General features: G+C 31.7%; 1 protein-coding gene across 1 annotated transcript in view; it reads right to left on the reverse strand.

The window, feature by feature from the left end:
- Positions 1-9,732: 9,732 nt before the first annotated feature.
- The window catches only part of LOC119639810, a 92,323-nt gene continuing 87,326 nt past the window's right edge, over positions 9,733-14,729 (reverse strand). Inside the window, exons 17-24 of the mRNA XM_038037485.1 lie at positions 14,593-14,712; positions 14,414-14,538; positions 14,104-14,235; positions 12,982-13,049; positions 12,517-12,895; positions 11,964-12,444; positions 11,818-11,892; positions 9,733-9,924 (exon numbers count right to left, since the gene is read on the reverse strand). Coding sequence (XP_037893413.1) covers positions 9,804-9,924; positions 11,818-11,892; positions 11,964-12,444; positions 12,517-12,895; positions 12,982-13,049; positions 14,104-14,235; positions 14,414-14,538; positions 14,593-14,712 — 1,501 coding nt within the window. The 3' untranslated portion in view covers positions 9,733-9,803. The remainder of the gene's footprint in view (positions 9,925-11,817; positions 11,893-11,963; positions 12,445-12,516; positions 12,896-12,981; positions 13,050-14,103; positions 14,236-14,413; positions 14,539-14,592; positions 14,713-14,729) is intronic.

The following is a 14,729-nucleotide window of genomic DNA, read 5'->3' on the forward strand; positions in this document are numbered from 1 at the left end:
AGAGAGAGCACAGAGTTGCGTTCAATAAATGGCAATGCATCGAATCTGTTAAGAGAGAGAGAGCGAGAGACTGTCTCCTCAAATGTGTTAAATCTAAACTTGCAAAAAGTGACAATGTAAAATTTTCGCGCCTAACGATAGGCAGCCACTTTCTTAATAAACTTTTTTCTTTGTTCCTTTTATTAAATACAACAAACACATGAAGCGAATAATAATAAAACTTTATTTAAATTTAATGTAGTTACAGAAATTTACAGAAATCTAGTAGAGATTTTGGTTTATAATTTTTTGATACATTTTTTTTTTAAATTAAATTTATTATAGTTTCGAAAATTTTATATATTATAATAGCAAGATCTTTTGTTGCTCTTGTTGTTGCCATTTCATAACATAGTTGGCTTATTAGCAATATTTGTTTTTCTTTTTTGTTTTTTCATCATATATGTATAATTGATTTTTTTCATTCGCATTATATATATATATATATATATATTTAAGTTCTTGAGTTTTGTTTTTTTATTTTCTCTCTTCATAATTATAAATCGATGTTGAGAAAGCAATAGCAATTAAAATCTTTCCGTTCGATATCTTAAAAATAATTTTCCAAAAATTATTTCCAATTCCGTAATTGCTTCAATTATTAACTCGTAAATTTTCGATTAAAGGTCGAAACTAGCTGAGACCTAAAACGTTCTATAGCATCTTGAGCCATTTACAAAAACAAACACCACCACGCGTTTAGCACACAATTATTAACTCCCTCCTCAACAGGTGTTCAGATCTACATCAGGTAGTGGGATTCATAGGAATCGTTAAGCTGCATTGACTGGACGCTTGGGCGAGTACATCAGACAATACTTTGTTTAAAGGCGACCCACTAGCTGACATCATGCCTCCTCTCTTTCATTATAGCTTAGATCATTTGTGGTGCCAGTTTGTGTGGGTGTATGGAATACAAAAAAACGACTTGAGATGGGCCTAATTTTTATTATACCGATCGCCCGCGAATCATTTTCTGCATCGATCTACACTTGTTCAACTGTCTTTCCATTATTAGACTTAGGGTTGTTTCCTTCGAGCAAACTTATGGTAACAAAACGGAGTTTTTATTACGCTTCTAATACTTGCATTTTCCCATTGCTAGAACGATTTTTTTCTTATGTGTTCCACAAAGGATGTCTACACAGAGTCTGGACAAACTCGAAATTGTAAAGCTTAGCCGTGTCTATCCGTCTTTTGGTCTTTTTATCGTTTGTTATCCAAACCTTTCCTTACAAACTATGAAATTTAGCGCCTTTAGTGCAGGAGAAGTCGTATAGGTGATAATGTATGTGCAACTACACTCGTAGTAATATAAATGTTACCTACAATTATTTATCTGACCTATCAAAAAAGGGTTACTATAAACATGATGTTCCGTCGTTAGTAACACTACAGTGGGTCACTTTATCCCCATTAAATACCGCCCTATCAGCCTACCATACACCAACCTACACCTATCCATATAACGACTTTTTAAAATAAGCGCAATTGATAGAAAAAATGGTCCGACCCGACTAATGCGATTGAAGAGTTCGCGTTTGAGCCGAAACTCACTGGTGAACCAATTTTCTATGAAATATCCCAAAAATTACCGCTTGTAGGTTGAATAAAGGAAAACAAGGCGGACAGATGGACTGACAAGCTTAGATCGATTCAGAAAGTGATTCCGAAAAACGATCGGCCTATATGGATGTTGCATACATCCGCACAAACCTGATATACTCCTGCGCCGCAAGCGCTGTAGGGTGTCATCAATAAATAAAACAAGTCATTTAGTATAGTTGAAGCAACCGTAACATTTGGAACATTGTTATTGAAATTTTAAGAAAATGATAATGAAAGATTTTTCCATTTGCTATTGCAAGCAATGCAGAAGTTTATATTAACCCTTGAATTGAGGTATTTCCATTAAAAGGTCAATCCCGACGGTTGCGAACCCGAATTTTTCTTATAAATTATTTCATAATATCATTATATGTATTTATGTTAACGTAAATTAACCTATTTTGTTACATCAAAAAGAAAAAAAATTTTAATAACAAATGAAGAAATTTCATATCTATACAAGTATAGGTGCGAGCTGTCCAATGGATAATTATTGATGTGTAAAGTAAGAAAAAAAAAAGAAAACAAAGCAAAACTTTAAATATTTAATAATCAAAATATATTTTCCTTATATCCACCACTCAAGGACACGAGCCGAAATAGGACTCAGAAAACTGGCAAAATAAAGACATTGCTGATTAGGGTGAAGGCTTGAGATTTTTTAGCCATAACAGTCGTGAGAATGATTGGAAATTGGACAGACGTACAAATTTCCAATAGAAGTTGATATTTGACTTAGCGGTAATTTAGACGTCCGATCAAAGACCGATTTATGGCTGTCGGCATCGAATGCACTATCGTTCAAGATGGTTGAATCGAATGCGTGTTCGACGTTGACAGCCAGCAGCCGACCCTAAATTAGAAAATAAGCGTAAAGCCCAGCCATCTATGTGAGAAATCGGTTACGCAGGCGTTTTATCCAAATTTTTATTTATTTATTTATTCATTTTTAAACCAAAGGAGAAATCCTTCTATAATCTGGAATTTCTGCCTAAAAGATTTTAAGAACTAAGTCGCTTGTTCTCCTTTACTTTCTTGTGGAATGATTTTCGAATACACTGCTAGCGGATAGCAGTTCCACTTCTGTGTCGAGCGCGATAGTCTGCCTTTGTCCATTTTTTGTTAACTGATTATAAGAACTCTGAGAATTAATAAAATTATATTCGGCAGTGACCGAATCTTTTACACCCATCACCGATTGCTCTAAAACAAAAGGACCAAATAAGAAAAAAAAAAAAAAATCTAAATCTCCATACTCCATAACATTGGATGATCCTTTGATTGGATCCTTGCTGATTTGTTCTATTTTCGTAGAATAAAAATGGAAGTGTATGAGTAACGAGCAAAAAATCGTCGCTTCATCCGAGCTGTTGGGTCAAATTTCAAATTTATACACTTGCAAAGAACAGAAAGGAATGCCGTAAGACCTACATTCAACTGAAGCAAACAAATTGTTTTATTATATCTATCAGAAAGTTCGGGCCGTCGAATCATGGTTTCCGAATATGGTCCGGAAGGCTATCTTGAGCTGAATCAAGTCTTTCCGAAATCTCCGACGTTGTCAAAAAATGATTTTGCTTTAACACGATCTTGAAAGTAGCGTCGTTGCAAAAAACCAGAACGTGGTTTATCGGAAAGGTCGAAATCACATGTTTGAAGTTTTTTGAACCGTCTTCTATTCTGTTCTGTTAGATCCTGTACCTGTCCTAAACATTGTAAAAGAATTTCTACACGCTTCTGTAGCATTTGCTCTTTGTCAGAATTCGTACAATAGACAGTGGCCTTTACTGCACGATCGCATCTCACATAGTGCTGGGACAATATACAGTATACATTCAGTGAGAGAAAGAGAGAGCGAAATAGGCGTCAAGTGAATATGCGCATATTTGATGGAACGTGTTGTAACCGGAAGGAACGAAACTTTCCGGTAGACCCGTATTATGTATACCTTATGGGATATTTGAAGCTTTCTTCTGGGTGTTGCAAGCGTTTTCACAAAACGATGAATATTCTTCGGTGATGGGTATGAAAAGCAAGCTAGAAGCAAACACCGTGTGTAATTGGTTTAGAACAGGAGCAAGTAATCCATTGGTAAAACAACTTTGAAAACAAATTTGAAAGAAGTCTTTAAACAAACGAACATTGGTAATTTTGGACTTTATAGCAAATATTGAATTATTGAATATCCAAAGCAATCTCAATCAGTTAACAATTAACAGTTAAGCCTTATTCGACAAAGGAATGCTGTTTCTGTTACTTGTCCGTTTGAAGTGGTGGTTATTCAAGATTCGCGTGAAGGCGAACATAATTTTATTAATTATTTAATAACTTTTAATATAATTAAGTCAATAAGATAAATAGCAAAAATTTCGTAAGTAGTGGTATGTCAATAGTCGAGTAGTAATATCATTAATATTAGAGTAGTAGAAGCAACTATGGATTTTGTATAAAATAAAATCTAATCTAATAATAACTAAGCTAAAAATTATTATTATTTTTTGGTTTTTTTTTTATATATATAGGATTTTGTTTGACATTAAAGCTGTTAAAATATTTTTAATTTATATTTGTTTTTTTTTTTTCCTTTTTTGTTTTAGTTAATTTCACTAGTTTAGGAAGAAGTTATAAGAAAAATTAAAAAAAAATTTAGTTTTAGTGATATTTAATATTACTTTTTAATAATTTATAACATAAGAGAAAAAGAATTTTTGATTTTAATATATATATATATTCGTGACATTTATTAAAAATCTAATTTTTCACTTCGTTTCCTTTATTTGTTTTATTAATACGCTTAAATTAATAAATAAATCTGAAAAGGAAACAAAATTTTTGTTTTTCATATTTTTAATGCCATCGTAGCCGGCTTGAGGTACTGAAGTAGATAAATAATCGATAATAAGATAAAAAGAAAAGAAAAAAAATAATATTAAAAATAATAATATACGTACTGTATATACATAAACATAATATTGATGGCGTAGTGATGGTACATTCGTATGTGTGTGTGTATCTAAATAACTTGTAAATACCGAAATAATATTAAAAAAAAAAAAAAAAATGAATGCGACTTAAACCGAATTTCTTTGGTCTACCACCGTTTGCGGGGTTTTTGTTTCACCGACAAAACAACAGCAATGATATATCTAATACATCACTCAATAAGTCTCTGGTCTGAAGCATATATAGCAATACTCGTACGATTTCTGAATAGTACCAGCTTTCAAACGATAGGTGTCAAAATTATTTCAGAAACGGCAGGTGTTTGGATAATCCCTAATGGAAAAGTCGGGAGTCGGCTTACGGTTCTTGTTATCGAGAAATATCGAGCATTTCTTTTTTAGTCATGATACCATGATACCACAAATATCCCTTTTTAAATACACCGAAAGAGAAGCCCAACCCAACGAAAGCAATAGAGTATCGGATTATGACGACTCGTCTCGTCGAAAACCAACAATTTATCGATGGTTTGCCGATTTGAAACGAAATAGTACGAAACCCAGTAATGTTCAATGCTCTGCTCGCCCAAATTCGGCGATCGTTCCAGAAAACATAAAAAAGATGCACAAAATCGTTTTGAAAGTTCGTAAAGCGAAGTCGCTTGAGATAACTGACACCTTAAAGATACCAGAAGTCAGTGCATTTCCTATTTTCCGCAATTTGCCGCCTTTGCTTACTTTTGATGGCAATATATTAATGATTCAAAGTGCTGTCTGGGGCTGTTTAGGCAAATTAAAAGAGAGCCGTGCGGCCAGTAATCGACAAAGTGACAGCGAAGTTAAAAGCCGACTGAGACGATTATGGAGTCTGTATTTGCGGATACACATGTTATAATATTTGTTATCTATCTTAGAAAGGAAGAAGGGATCAGTCAGTGTCATTACAATAAGGGTGAATTAATCGTCGCAGGGTCAAGAAATTTTAGCATGGGTGTGTCGTCAGTGTCGCCTTGTATATGTCAGAGCGGGGACTTACTCTGTGATGTATTCATTACTACTCCAAAGAGATAAGCCCGTAAACAATTGCTTCATCGGTTAACACGAAACAATAACATTTATTTATTTATGTTGGCTATGGGTGAAGCCATTCATCTGTTTGGCTGACTTTCTAATTTAATCCGATGAAGAGGTCATGAAGTCCAAACTTTTGGACTTGAAATCGACGAATCAGCAAGTCGAATTGCTTTGGGTTATGGGTCTTTTGTTTGAAAATACACTTTGAAACTTCTGCAGCGATCACATGATCAAGTGTCTGGGACTGTAATTAGAAACACATGAACTTAAGAACTTGAAAAAGCGGGAAACTTTACTGTGAGTTCTAGGTGGTTATAATGGGGCCCCAACTGTTCCTCTCTAATAATTGCAAGCATTTGAAAGGACTTCACTATCCTATCCCGCGTGGTAGATGAAAAGGAAAAATAGAAAAAAATAAAAGAAATTAATTAATACCTTATTATCTTTACATAAAACCTTTTCACAAGTTATGGTTTTTTTCTTCTCAGTTGTCAAATATTTTGTTTGCAAAATTTAAAAAATCAAAATTTGTATTAAAATAATTCACAAAATTTCGAATTAATTGTTATTATATTTATTGTATCCATACAAAGACATACGTAAAACATATGCTCGTGCATACACTCCTACACAAATACGTAATAAGTTATTCACAGCCTTTGAACAAACATTTTATTTATTTATTTAATTATTGTTTTCTTATTTTTATTTTTTTTTTTTTTTAAATTTTCTCATTTTGTTTTTCGTTTATCATTATTATCATTAAATTTATATTCTTCTTTTAATATTCCTGTCATTTCATTTCTTAACAATTCTCTATTGAGCTTAAATGTTCTTCTTCTTGTTGTTTGTTTTTTTACAATAGTTTTTCACATTCACATTTTTAATTCATTATCTGTGCATTACAACAAAGGCGGGTTAAATTAAAGAAGTTTCCAAATTATAAACATAAATAAAACTTAAATTAATTTCACTACTCTTGCAAAGTTTTGAATATATATATATATATATATATTTTAATATTTAATTTGTGAAAACATAAAATTGTTTATAGTTTATGAACTTTTTTTATAAATAATTTTTTCCATTTTTTTTTTTTGTTTTTACTTTTTGAAGTTTTCATCTTATGAAAGCTTTACATTGTGGACGGACTAAACTAACAATTTCTTATATGAGTTTTATTTTAATTTATTAATTTATTTAATAATCTTTTTCTTGGGTTCAGTTATTATTATTATTAATATTCATTATTATTAATATTGATCGTTAGAAGTAAACTTTTTCGTATTACAAAACAACTTCCAAGCAATAATTCAAATACGAATCCTAAACCACATTTATTTCTGCAAATCATTTCCAAATTCAAATTTTTTATTTTTGATTATTTTCGTAATGAAAACAAGATGAAAAAAAAACCGAATCTTTTATATCCATCATCGTTTGATGTAACGACCCTCTGGGCTCCCTGAAATTCCCCTCCGAGGGTTGTAAACATTCGGAACAAGAATGAAATTTTATTATTGTATAATATTGCGTGGGCGTGGCTGATATTTTCCCACTTTTGCACAATTGCTGCAAGATAACCAATGAAAATTTGTATCCTTGCATCTCTTGTAGTTTATATAAGCAAGAACCAAGTAACCAATTTTTTTTTTATTTTTTGAAACAGAGGCGGTATCAGATTACGTCTTCTATTGAGGTCTTATTTTTTGATCAATTTGGCTAAGTTTCATTACCAGTCTACGTGCGAACACTCCCAGTTCTATACACCAAATTTGGAGTGGATTGCTACATTTTTGCGTCCAGTTTACCTTGATATTTACAAGGACAGACAGATGGACATACTTAAATCGATTTACAATTCGCTGCTTATATATACACTTTGTAAGGTCTCTGTTGCATCCCCTCATCCTTCGATGATGGATATAATAATTGGCATTTTGATGTTAACCTTTCATTTTGTCTTTCGTTTTCTGTTAAAGAAAATAATACTTAATAAAACTTTACTTTAAGCTCGCTGATATACACTGACTATCTACACAGCACTAAAGACCAAATGCATTTGTTCAAGTGACTGTCATTTTGGTTGCTACGCGCAAAAGTTTAAAAGACGATTCATATATAAAAGCTAATAGGTACCCACAGGGAAATGAATCACTCGCAGATTTACTTCAAGTTTTTGACTTTTGCCTTGATGATAAAGACTCCATGGTTAATGGGCAAGACTTTTCCTAAAGTTTTTAAGTCCTCTTGAATGCAATTAAATAGATTTGCAAAAGAAACGGCGAGGAAAGTATGATTTTCTAAAATAGCTTCGCCTAACTCGGTCGTATTTTAAAAAATTGAAATCACCCATTGAATGAAGGCGTCTTCAATTAAATTAAAGTACCAAAATGCCTGCTACTAAAGTGCAGAAGGCAAAGCGTTGCTTTAATACCAACGAAACAATTCCGGTGACTTTTTACACAGAATCTTTATATCGCTTATTGATAAATAAATACATTTGAAGTCACGATTCATTTCAAGATGAAGTGAAAACATACTTATAAATATCGCAAGGATATAAAAATCGAATGATAAACGCAAATTTAAAGCAATTATTAAGCTCAGCTCTGGGTGTGGGTCCATAAGCGAGGAAATATTTTGAAAAAATTTTACTTATATTAATCATTCTCTTATAAATAATGCAAGATTTTGAAAAAAAAAAAAACGATTGTTGATAAATTGAGCTTAACTAGAAAATATCTTGGACCTAGGTGCTGGCCTATTCAAGATTATATTTTTCACACTTTTAGCCTTGACTTAACATCTAATAAGATATTAAATTTTGTTGATTTAGAATCAGTTCGACTACAATTAGATTAGAGTTTTTTTTTAGTTTTTGTATCAAGTTCAGAAAAAATGAAATGGAAAATTAATTCGATTAGTTTTGAATTTCATAGTGGAGATAAAGACATATAAGATACATATGGTTTTCTGGCTTGCTTTTACTTCAATAAATAAGTTCTTTAATAGAGAGCTATAGGTCTACATTTTTTTATATCTATACACTTTTTTTTTTTTTGCTTTTTTATAACTTCATTGAGTTTGCAGAAAATTGAAAAAAAAAAAAACCCAAAATAAGTCTTTGTTTTTCAGATAGAGTTCTTTGAAAAGATTTTGTAAAGGGTTTTCCTAGTTTATATACAAAAAAAATGTCCTTTTGTATTTGATTAAATTAGTTAGAGAGAGAGAGAGAGAATAATAAGAGAGAGTAAATGTTTCATTTCTTAAGACTAGTTGTTGTAGTAAAATGATTTATATCTTTTTTGTTTTCTTTTTTTTTTTTTGTTTTATTTTAAAAGGCTTGGTAATGAAGTCTAATGGTTTTATATCGTAAGAAAATTCGTAATTATTTGATTCATTGATTTGAAAAGAAAATCAAAATTTTTGTATAGAAGTGCTTTTAAATTTTCCTTTGCTTTTTTTTTCTAACATTAATTGTATTTATTTTCTTCTTTTTTTTTAAAATAATTTAGCCTAAGAGAGAAGAGAAGGACTGCGTGCATAATAAATAAACACTTTTTAGCTAAAAAAAAAAAAAATATATATATATATAATTTTTTTTTCAAAGTTTGATTTTCTTTTTTTTTCACATATTAATCATGATGAGATTGAGGAGTGTTTTTTTAATTCATTTAAAAATTGAATCGAATCAATTGAGATTTGGTTAGGTTTTAAAGTTTTTCTTTTTTTTTTTTCTTTGTAAGTTTAAAGTTTCACTCATTAATATCAAGGTTCTTGTAATAAAAATTCAACCATTATTTACTTAAGTATATATATATATTCGTTTGACTTAAACTACCCGAAACAATATTAATTAAGAGGATCTTTGGCTTTGTGTAATAGTAGAATACATTTAAGTGCATTAAAAACATTTTTTTTTTTTTTTGTTTTTTCTCTTTTTTGTATCTTTTTTGGAAGAATATAGAATTGTTGCTTAAATCTACAATTAAATTAAAGTTTACGTAAAATTGTTTGTTTCACCACAAATAGAATGTTTTTATAGTTTAAAAATGACTACCAAATGTTTTTTTTTTTGTGTAAGCTCTAGAAGAATTGTTTTTGTTTTTATAATTGGATCGCAATAATCTCAATCCACTATCTATTTTCGATTTGACAAGCAATTGTTACCACTTGTTCTGGATACTGCAAGCTTTGAGGGAATTCCGCCTTGTGTTGGTGCACCAGCTTCTCTCTTGCGGCTCGTTCTCTCTGTAGTCTGCATAAAAAATAAAAACAAAAGAAAAGTAGATAATTAATATCTCCTTCAGTATATATATATATATATATATATATATATGTGTACACATATTCAACCTTTTTTTATTATTAAGTCAATTTAAAATATGCGCATCAGCTTTTAAATGTCTTACCAAAGTAGCTACGTTTTCGTCCCAAATGCTAGCATGAATTTTTCATAAGTAAAAATTTATATTAAAAATATTTTAATTAAAAACATTTCTCTTGCAGTAACATCCATATTAAATTTAAAGGAAGCAATAAAGAAACAGTATATCGAGGAGGCATAGCATAAGTTTTTTAGGGCACGGACCTGTGCATGGCTTTTGAATCCTTTAAATTGTGTTACATGTAAGCCCTTGAACATTGACATTGAAATTTTATAAATCTAAGTTCCATGTAAAATGTATTCAAATAAAACAAGTGTAAAATGGTCTGCTTAGTTAGTTCCGATAACCAACGAAACTCAAATGTATTTAATAGACGCCATCAAGATTATGACGTTGAAGCTATTGAAACTCGTAGTAGAGACTTGTACCAAGTATGGGTCGTAAGATGCATTTTTTGTTTGGCCTCTTGCCTTTTGCGACCAGGAGTCTAAAGGTCAACCAACACAAATTTTTGAAGCTTTATCTAGACACGCAGTGTAACCCTGAGCGTTCTATCAACGCACAGATATGGCTAAATTGTATTCACGGTTCAAACAGCAGTAAGACTTTTTCATTTAATCCGCTCCAGCTTACTCAAACTAATTTTCTTTTTACGCCCTTCTTAGGCAACACACCTTAACTACGCTCGATACCAAATTAAACGCCACTAAGAGAACAAAACGATATTTTTGGATTCGACTTTATGTCATCAGCCTAGTTAAAATTACGTTTCTGGAACGGTTTTTCGAGTTTTTGAGCTTCGAGAATAACCAGAGGCCAAGCGAAGGCAAAGCAATCGAATAAAATGGTAGCGACACGTTACGAATGGCATTAGTGATGGAAAAGTGTCGAAATGCCAATACCACATGAGCATTAGAGGCATTAGATTAATGCATAAAAATTAAGAGACGTCTGTTCATAATTCTGACGCATAGAATTACTTAAATAAACACCACGCTCAAACACTATACCTTATCTTAATACTTTGCCCCAAAGAAAGGAACCCGTATTAAATATCCCATGATAATCGAAAGAAACTTGTAGTGGTATTCTGAACAACATTACAGAGGCATTTCTAGTCATAACTCATTGTTTTGCTTGTGATTTGCGTGACCTAACAACCCCGTTGTTTTATATAAGATGGTGAAACGATTAATTATGATTATTCCTTCGGAACACCGAACTTGATATGAATCCAAAAAAAGAAAAACACAAATTGCTTTCAATTATGAGCAGTGACCGGTTTCAACACTTAAATATACTCTTCACTCTTACAACCTCTTAACGACAGTAATGTACTTTATAGGGATTTCTGATAATAATTACACCCTACGCCACTTGTCGCACAAAGGTGGATTACGTTCGTGCGGATGTACCATATACGAGGCCGCTAAGGATTTGAAATATGAAAATTGAATATTGATCAATTTAGAGTCATCTTCTAAATAGATCTGTCCGTCCGTTTGATGTCCACACATATATTTTGACCCTGAACCTACAGGCCGCAATTATTGAGACATTGTAATGAAACTCGGTCCAAGGATAAACTCTATTGAAAATGTTTGCGATCGGCCACTTGCCACAAAACGCCTGTTCTTGGTAAGTATAAAATAGTACGTATTAAAACCACCTATAAGAAGTAAAGATTCTACACCTGTCAAATACGAAAGTGCAGTATTATCCAAGATGTACTCTGAGGGGTCAAATTCCTTTTCTCTACTTACTTTATTCGCGATTGTCGCATGAATTGTTGAATTTTTCTGGCAGCTTGATTTTGGGTTGTCTGCGAATAAGTGCGTCTGAGGAGAGAAAAAACAAAACGAAGAAAGAAAAATGCAACTCTGTCCGATTTTTCAGTCATTTATCTTACTTTAATGGTCCTGAGGGACTAGTCTCATTGTGTATAGCTGTTGAGCAGTTCAATTTGTTTGCTTGTGGCGAATTTAATCTGGTGTCGGTTGAGAAGGGGCAATGATGATGAAGATCAAGCTTATTGTTGTTGCTGCTGTTGTTGTGGCCGTTATAGCTTTCAAAAAAACTCGATAAACACTGTGAAGAGTTTGCATTGTTGTCTTCCAAGTATTGATTATTAGGAGATGCATTTTGTGTAGGTAGGGATTTCTTAAATCGCTTATTGCGGCGATATGAACGATAACCGTGTTGTATGACTAGAGCAGCATTTGTCATTTGCCGATAATAGGCAAACTGCTTGTAACGGCGATAATAATTTTGTATTACAATTGCGGCTGTACGTTCTTTGTTTTGTTCTTCTAGTTTCTGACGACCCTTATAAGAGCGATAAGCTTTTTGTATGCATTTAGCCGCCTCATATAGTTCACGTTGTTCGGTATCTAAAGATAATAAAAGGAAATATATTTTTAATTTTTTGTTTAATATTAACTATTGTTAAAACTTTTTCTTACCTGTCAAGGTTAATTTAGAAAAATCAGCTACGAACGGATATTGAGTGCTGCTAGAGGCGTGTAAAAATTCTGTTAATTGTTTTGTTGAAGGCGGAGGACTTGGTGAGCTGACCGATGGATCATGTCCCAAAATTGAATAACTAGCTGGCGATTGTAAAGGTCCCGAGCTAGCCGGACTTAAACTGGAACAGGGTGTACTTACATCGTGATAACGATAACTACTATGATCATTAAAATCGAAAGCGAAATCATTATCGAAATGAGTGTTAGGCAAAGAGTCCAATAATGGGTCCATAAAACTATCATTTAAACCTGATGATTCTGAATTTAAAGGCTCGGTCATGGGACTGCCTAAAATCATCATTTCATCCGCTTCATTCTGTCAAAGTAAAAAAGAAGAAGATACAATTTCCATAAAACTATCACGCGAAATATCGGTAAGAAATTAACACTAAGGAGACATACCTTTATATGTTCAGGCATAGCAGCTATGATATGTTCAGCGAGAGTTAAAACTTTAGCATCTGAGTCCCCTGCAAATGTCAGAAATAATAATTTTTCATAATAAGTACATTGATCCAGGGAGGAGGCGATTGGCGAAAATTTGTTAACCAAGAAATATATAGTTAACACCAAACCAAAATACATACACGCACACAGATAGATATGTATATGTATATATATATATATATATATATAGCAAATTACTACATCAAAGAACCATAAGTACGGAAAATAACATTAATAACAATTGTATATATATGTATGTATATATATGTAAGAGTTCAATAATATACAAAAAAAAAAAAAAATTCAGAGGCACCAAAGTATTTTTTCCTTCTTTTTTTTTGGATTTTTTGAATGTAACATTTAAAAGCTCGTGGTGAGTGGTAAAGATTTGTAATTTTATTTACATTTTTTTGATATTTACATGGAAATTAGCTAAAAGTGTGTGTGTATGTGTATGTATACGTATATGTGTATATATATATATATGTGACTGACTAGGTATATGTTAATTGCAAATCTAAAAGTGTGTCGATGTACAGGTGGAAACACACTCATTTTATATAATAACACGAAAATATATACCATATGCCATACAACACAGTAAACAACATCAATTGAAAATGAATTTCTTTTGTACATAATTTTATATTTATTTATGTTAATATCAATGTGTGTATATCTTGATATGTGTATTATGTGTGCGCGTGTGCAACTTTTTTTTTTTTGGAAGAATGTCTACAATTTTTTTTTTTTTCTTTTTTGTTGCTTTTCTATTTCTCGCACAAAACAACTACTAACAATATCGTTTGAGCAAGAAATTGTTAAATCATTAAATCACAACAGCAATAATAAAGAGACTATATTCCACAGAGTTAATTAGCCATAGAAATGTTCAAAGTTATATGTATATATATACGTATATATATTTATATATAAATATATATAGAAATAATATCAGTGATTATGTGGTTAGAGAGAGACAGAGAGATGATTAATGAGAATGAAATATAAAATAAAATGAAAAACGACGATTTGCGAGAATAGTGTTCAAATTATTGCTTAAGGATGTGAACTGACCTACAACGCCTTCAATTGTTTTACTATTTGATATTGTTACTGCACTACATTCGTCGTTATCAATCGCCGAGCTGTCTTCGCTATCGTTATCTTTCTTGCGTGAAGGACTTGCATCACCTGTCGACACTTCGCCTAATTCGTGATGATTACAACAAGTGATTATAAAAATTGTAAAGTTTCATTTAAATTAAAATAATAAAAAACAAAAAAAAAAAAAAAAAACAAAAAAAAACAAAAAAAAAAAAATAGAAAACTCAGAGATGCCTCATGATGCTGGTCGCGTAATCGATAGAATGCAATTAAAACTTACATAAAGCAAAGTCCATTTTCCTTAATGGCGATAATAAAGTTCCAGTGGTATTCGAGGCTGCTAAAGTGTCCAAAGGTGAATCGAGCGTCATGCTATTAAAAGTGTCATGATGATGAGAATCAAAGCTAAATAAAAACAATCGTATATAACACATTTGAATTAATAGTTTTGTAATCTACCTATGCAAACGGTTGAATTCTTTATAGGATTTGACAGGTTTACTACGTATATCCATATTAATGCCACTATCAATAGACGAGCGTTTGGAAAAACGACTACTATTGGGAGGACTTTGATTGCTAAATATAAAAAAAAA

The sequence above is a fragment of the Glossina fuscipes genome, unplaced genomic scaffold, assembly GCF_014805625.2.
Source record: "Glossina fuscipes isolate IAEA_lab_2018 unplaced genomic scaffold, Yale_Gfus_2 113, whole genome shotgun sequence".
NCBI classification, from domain to species: Eukaryota; Metazoa; Arthropoda; class Insecta; order Diptera; family Glossinidae; genus Glossina; species Glossina fuscipes.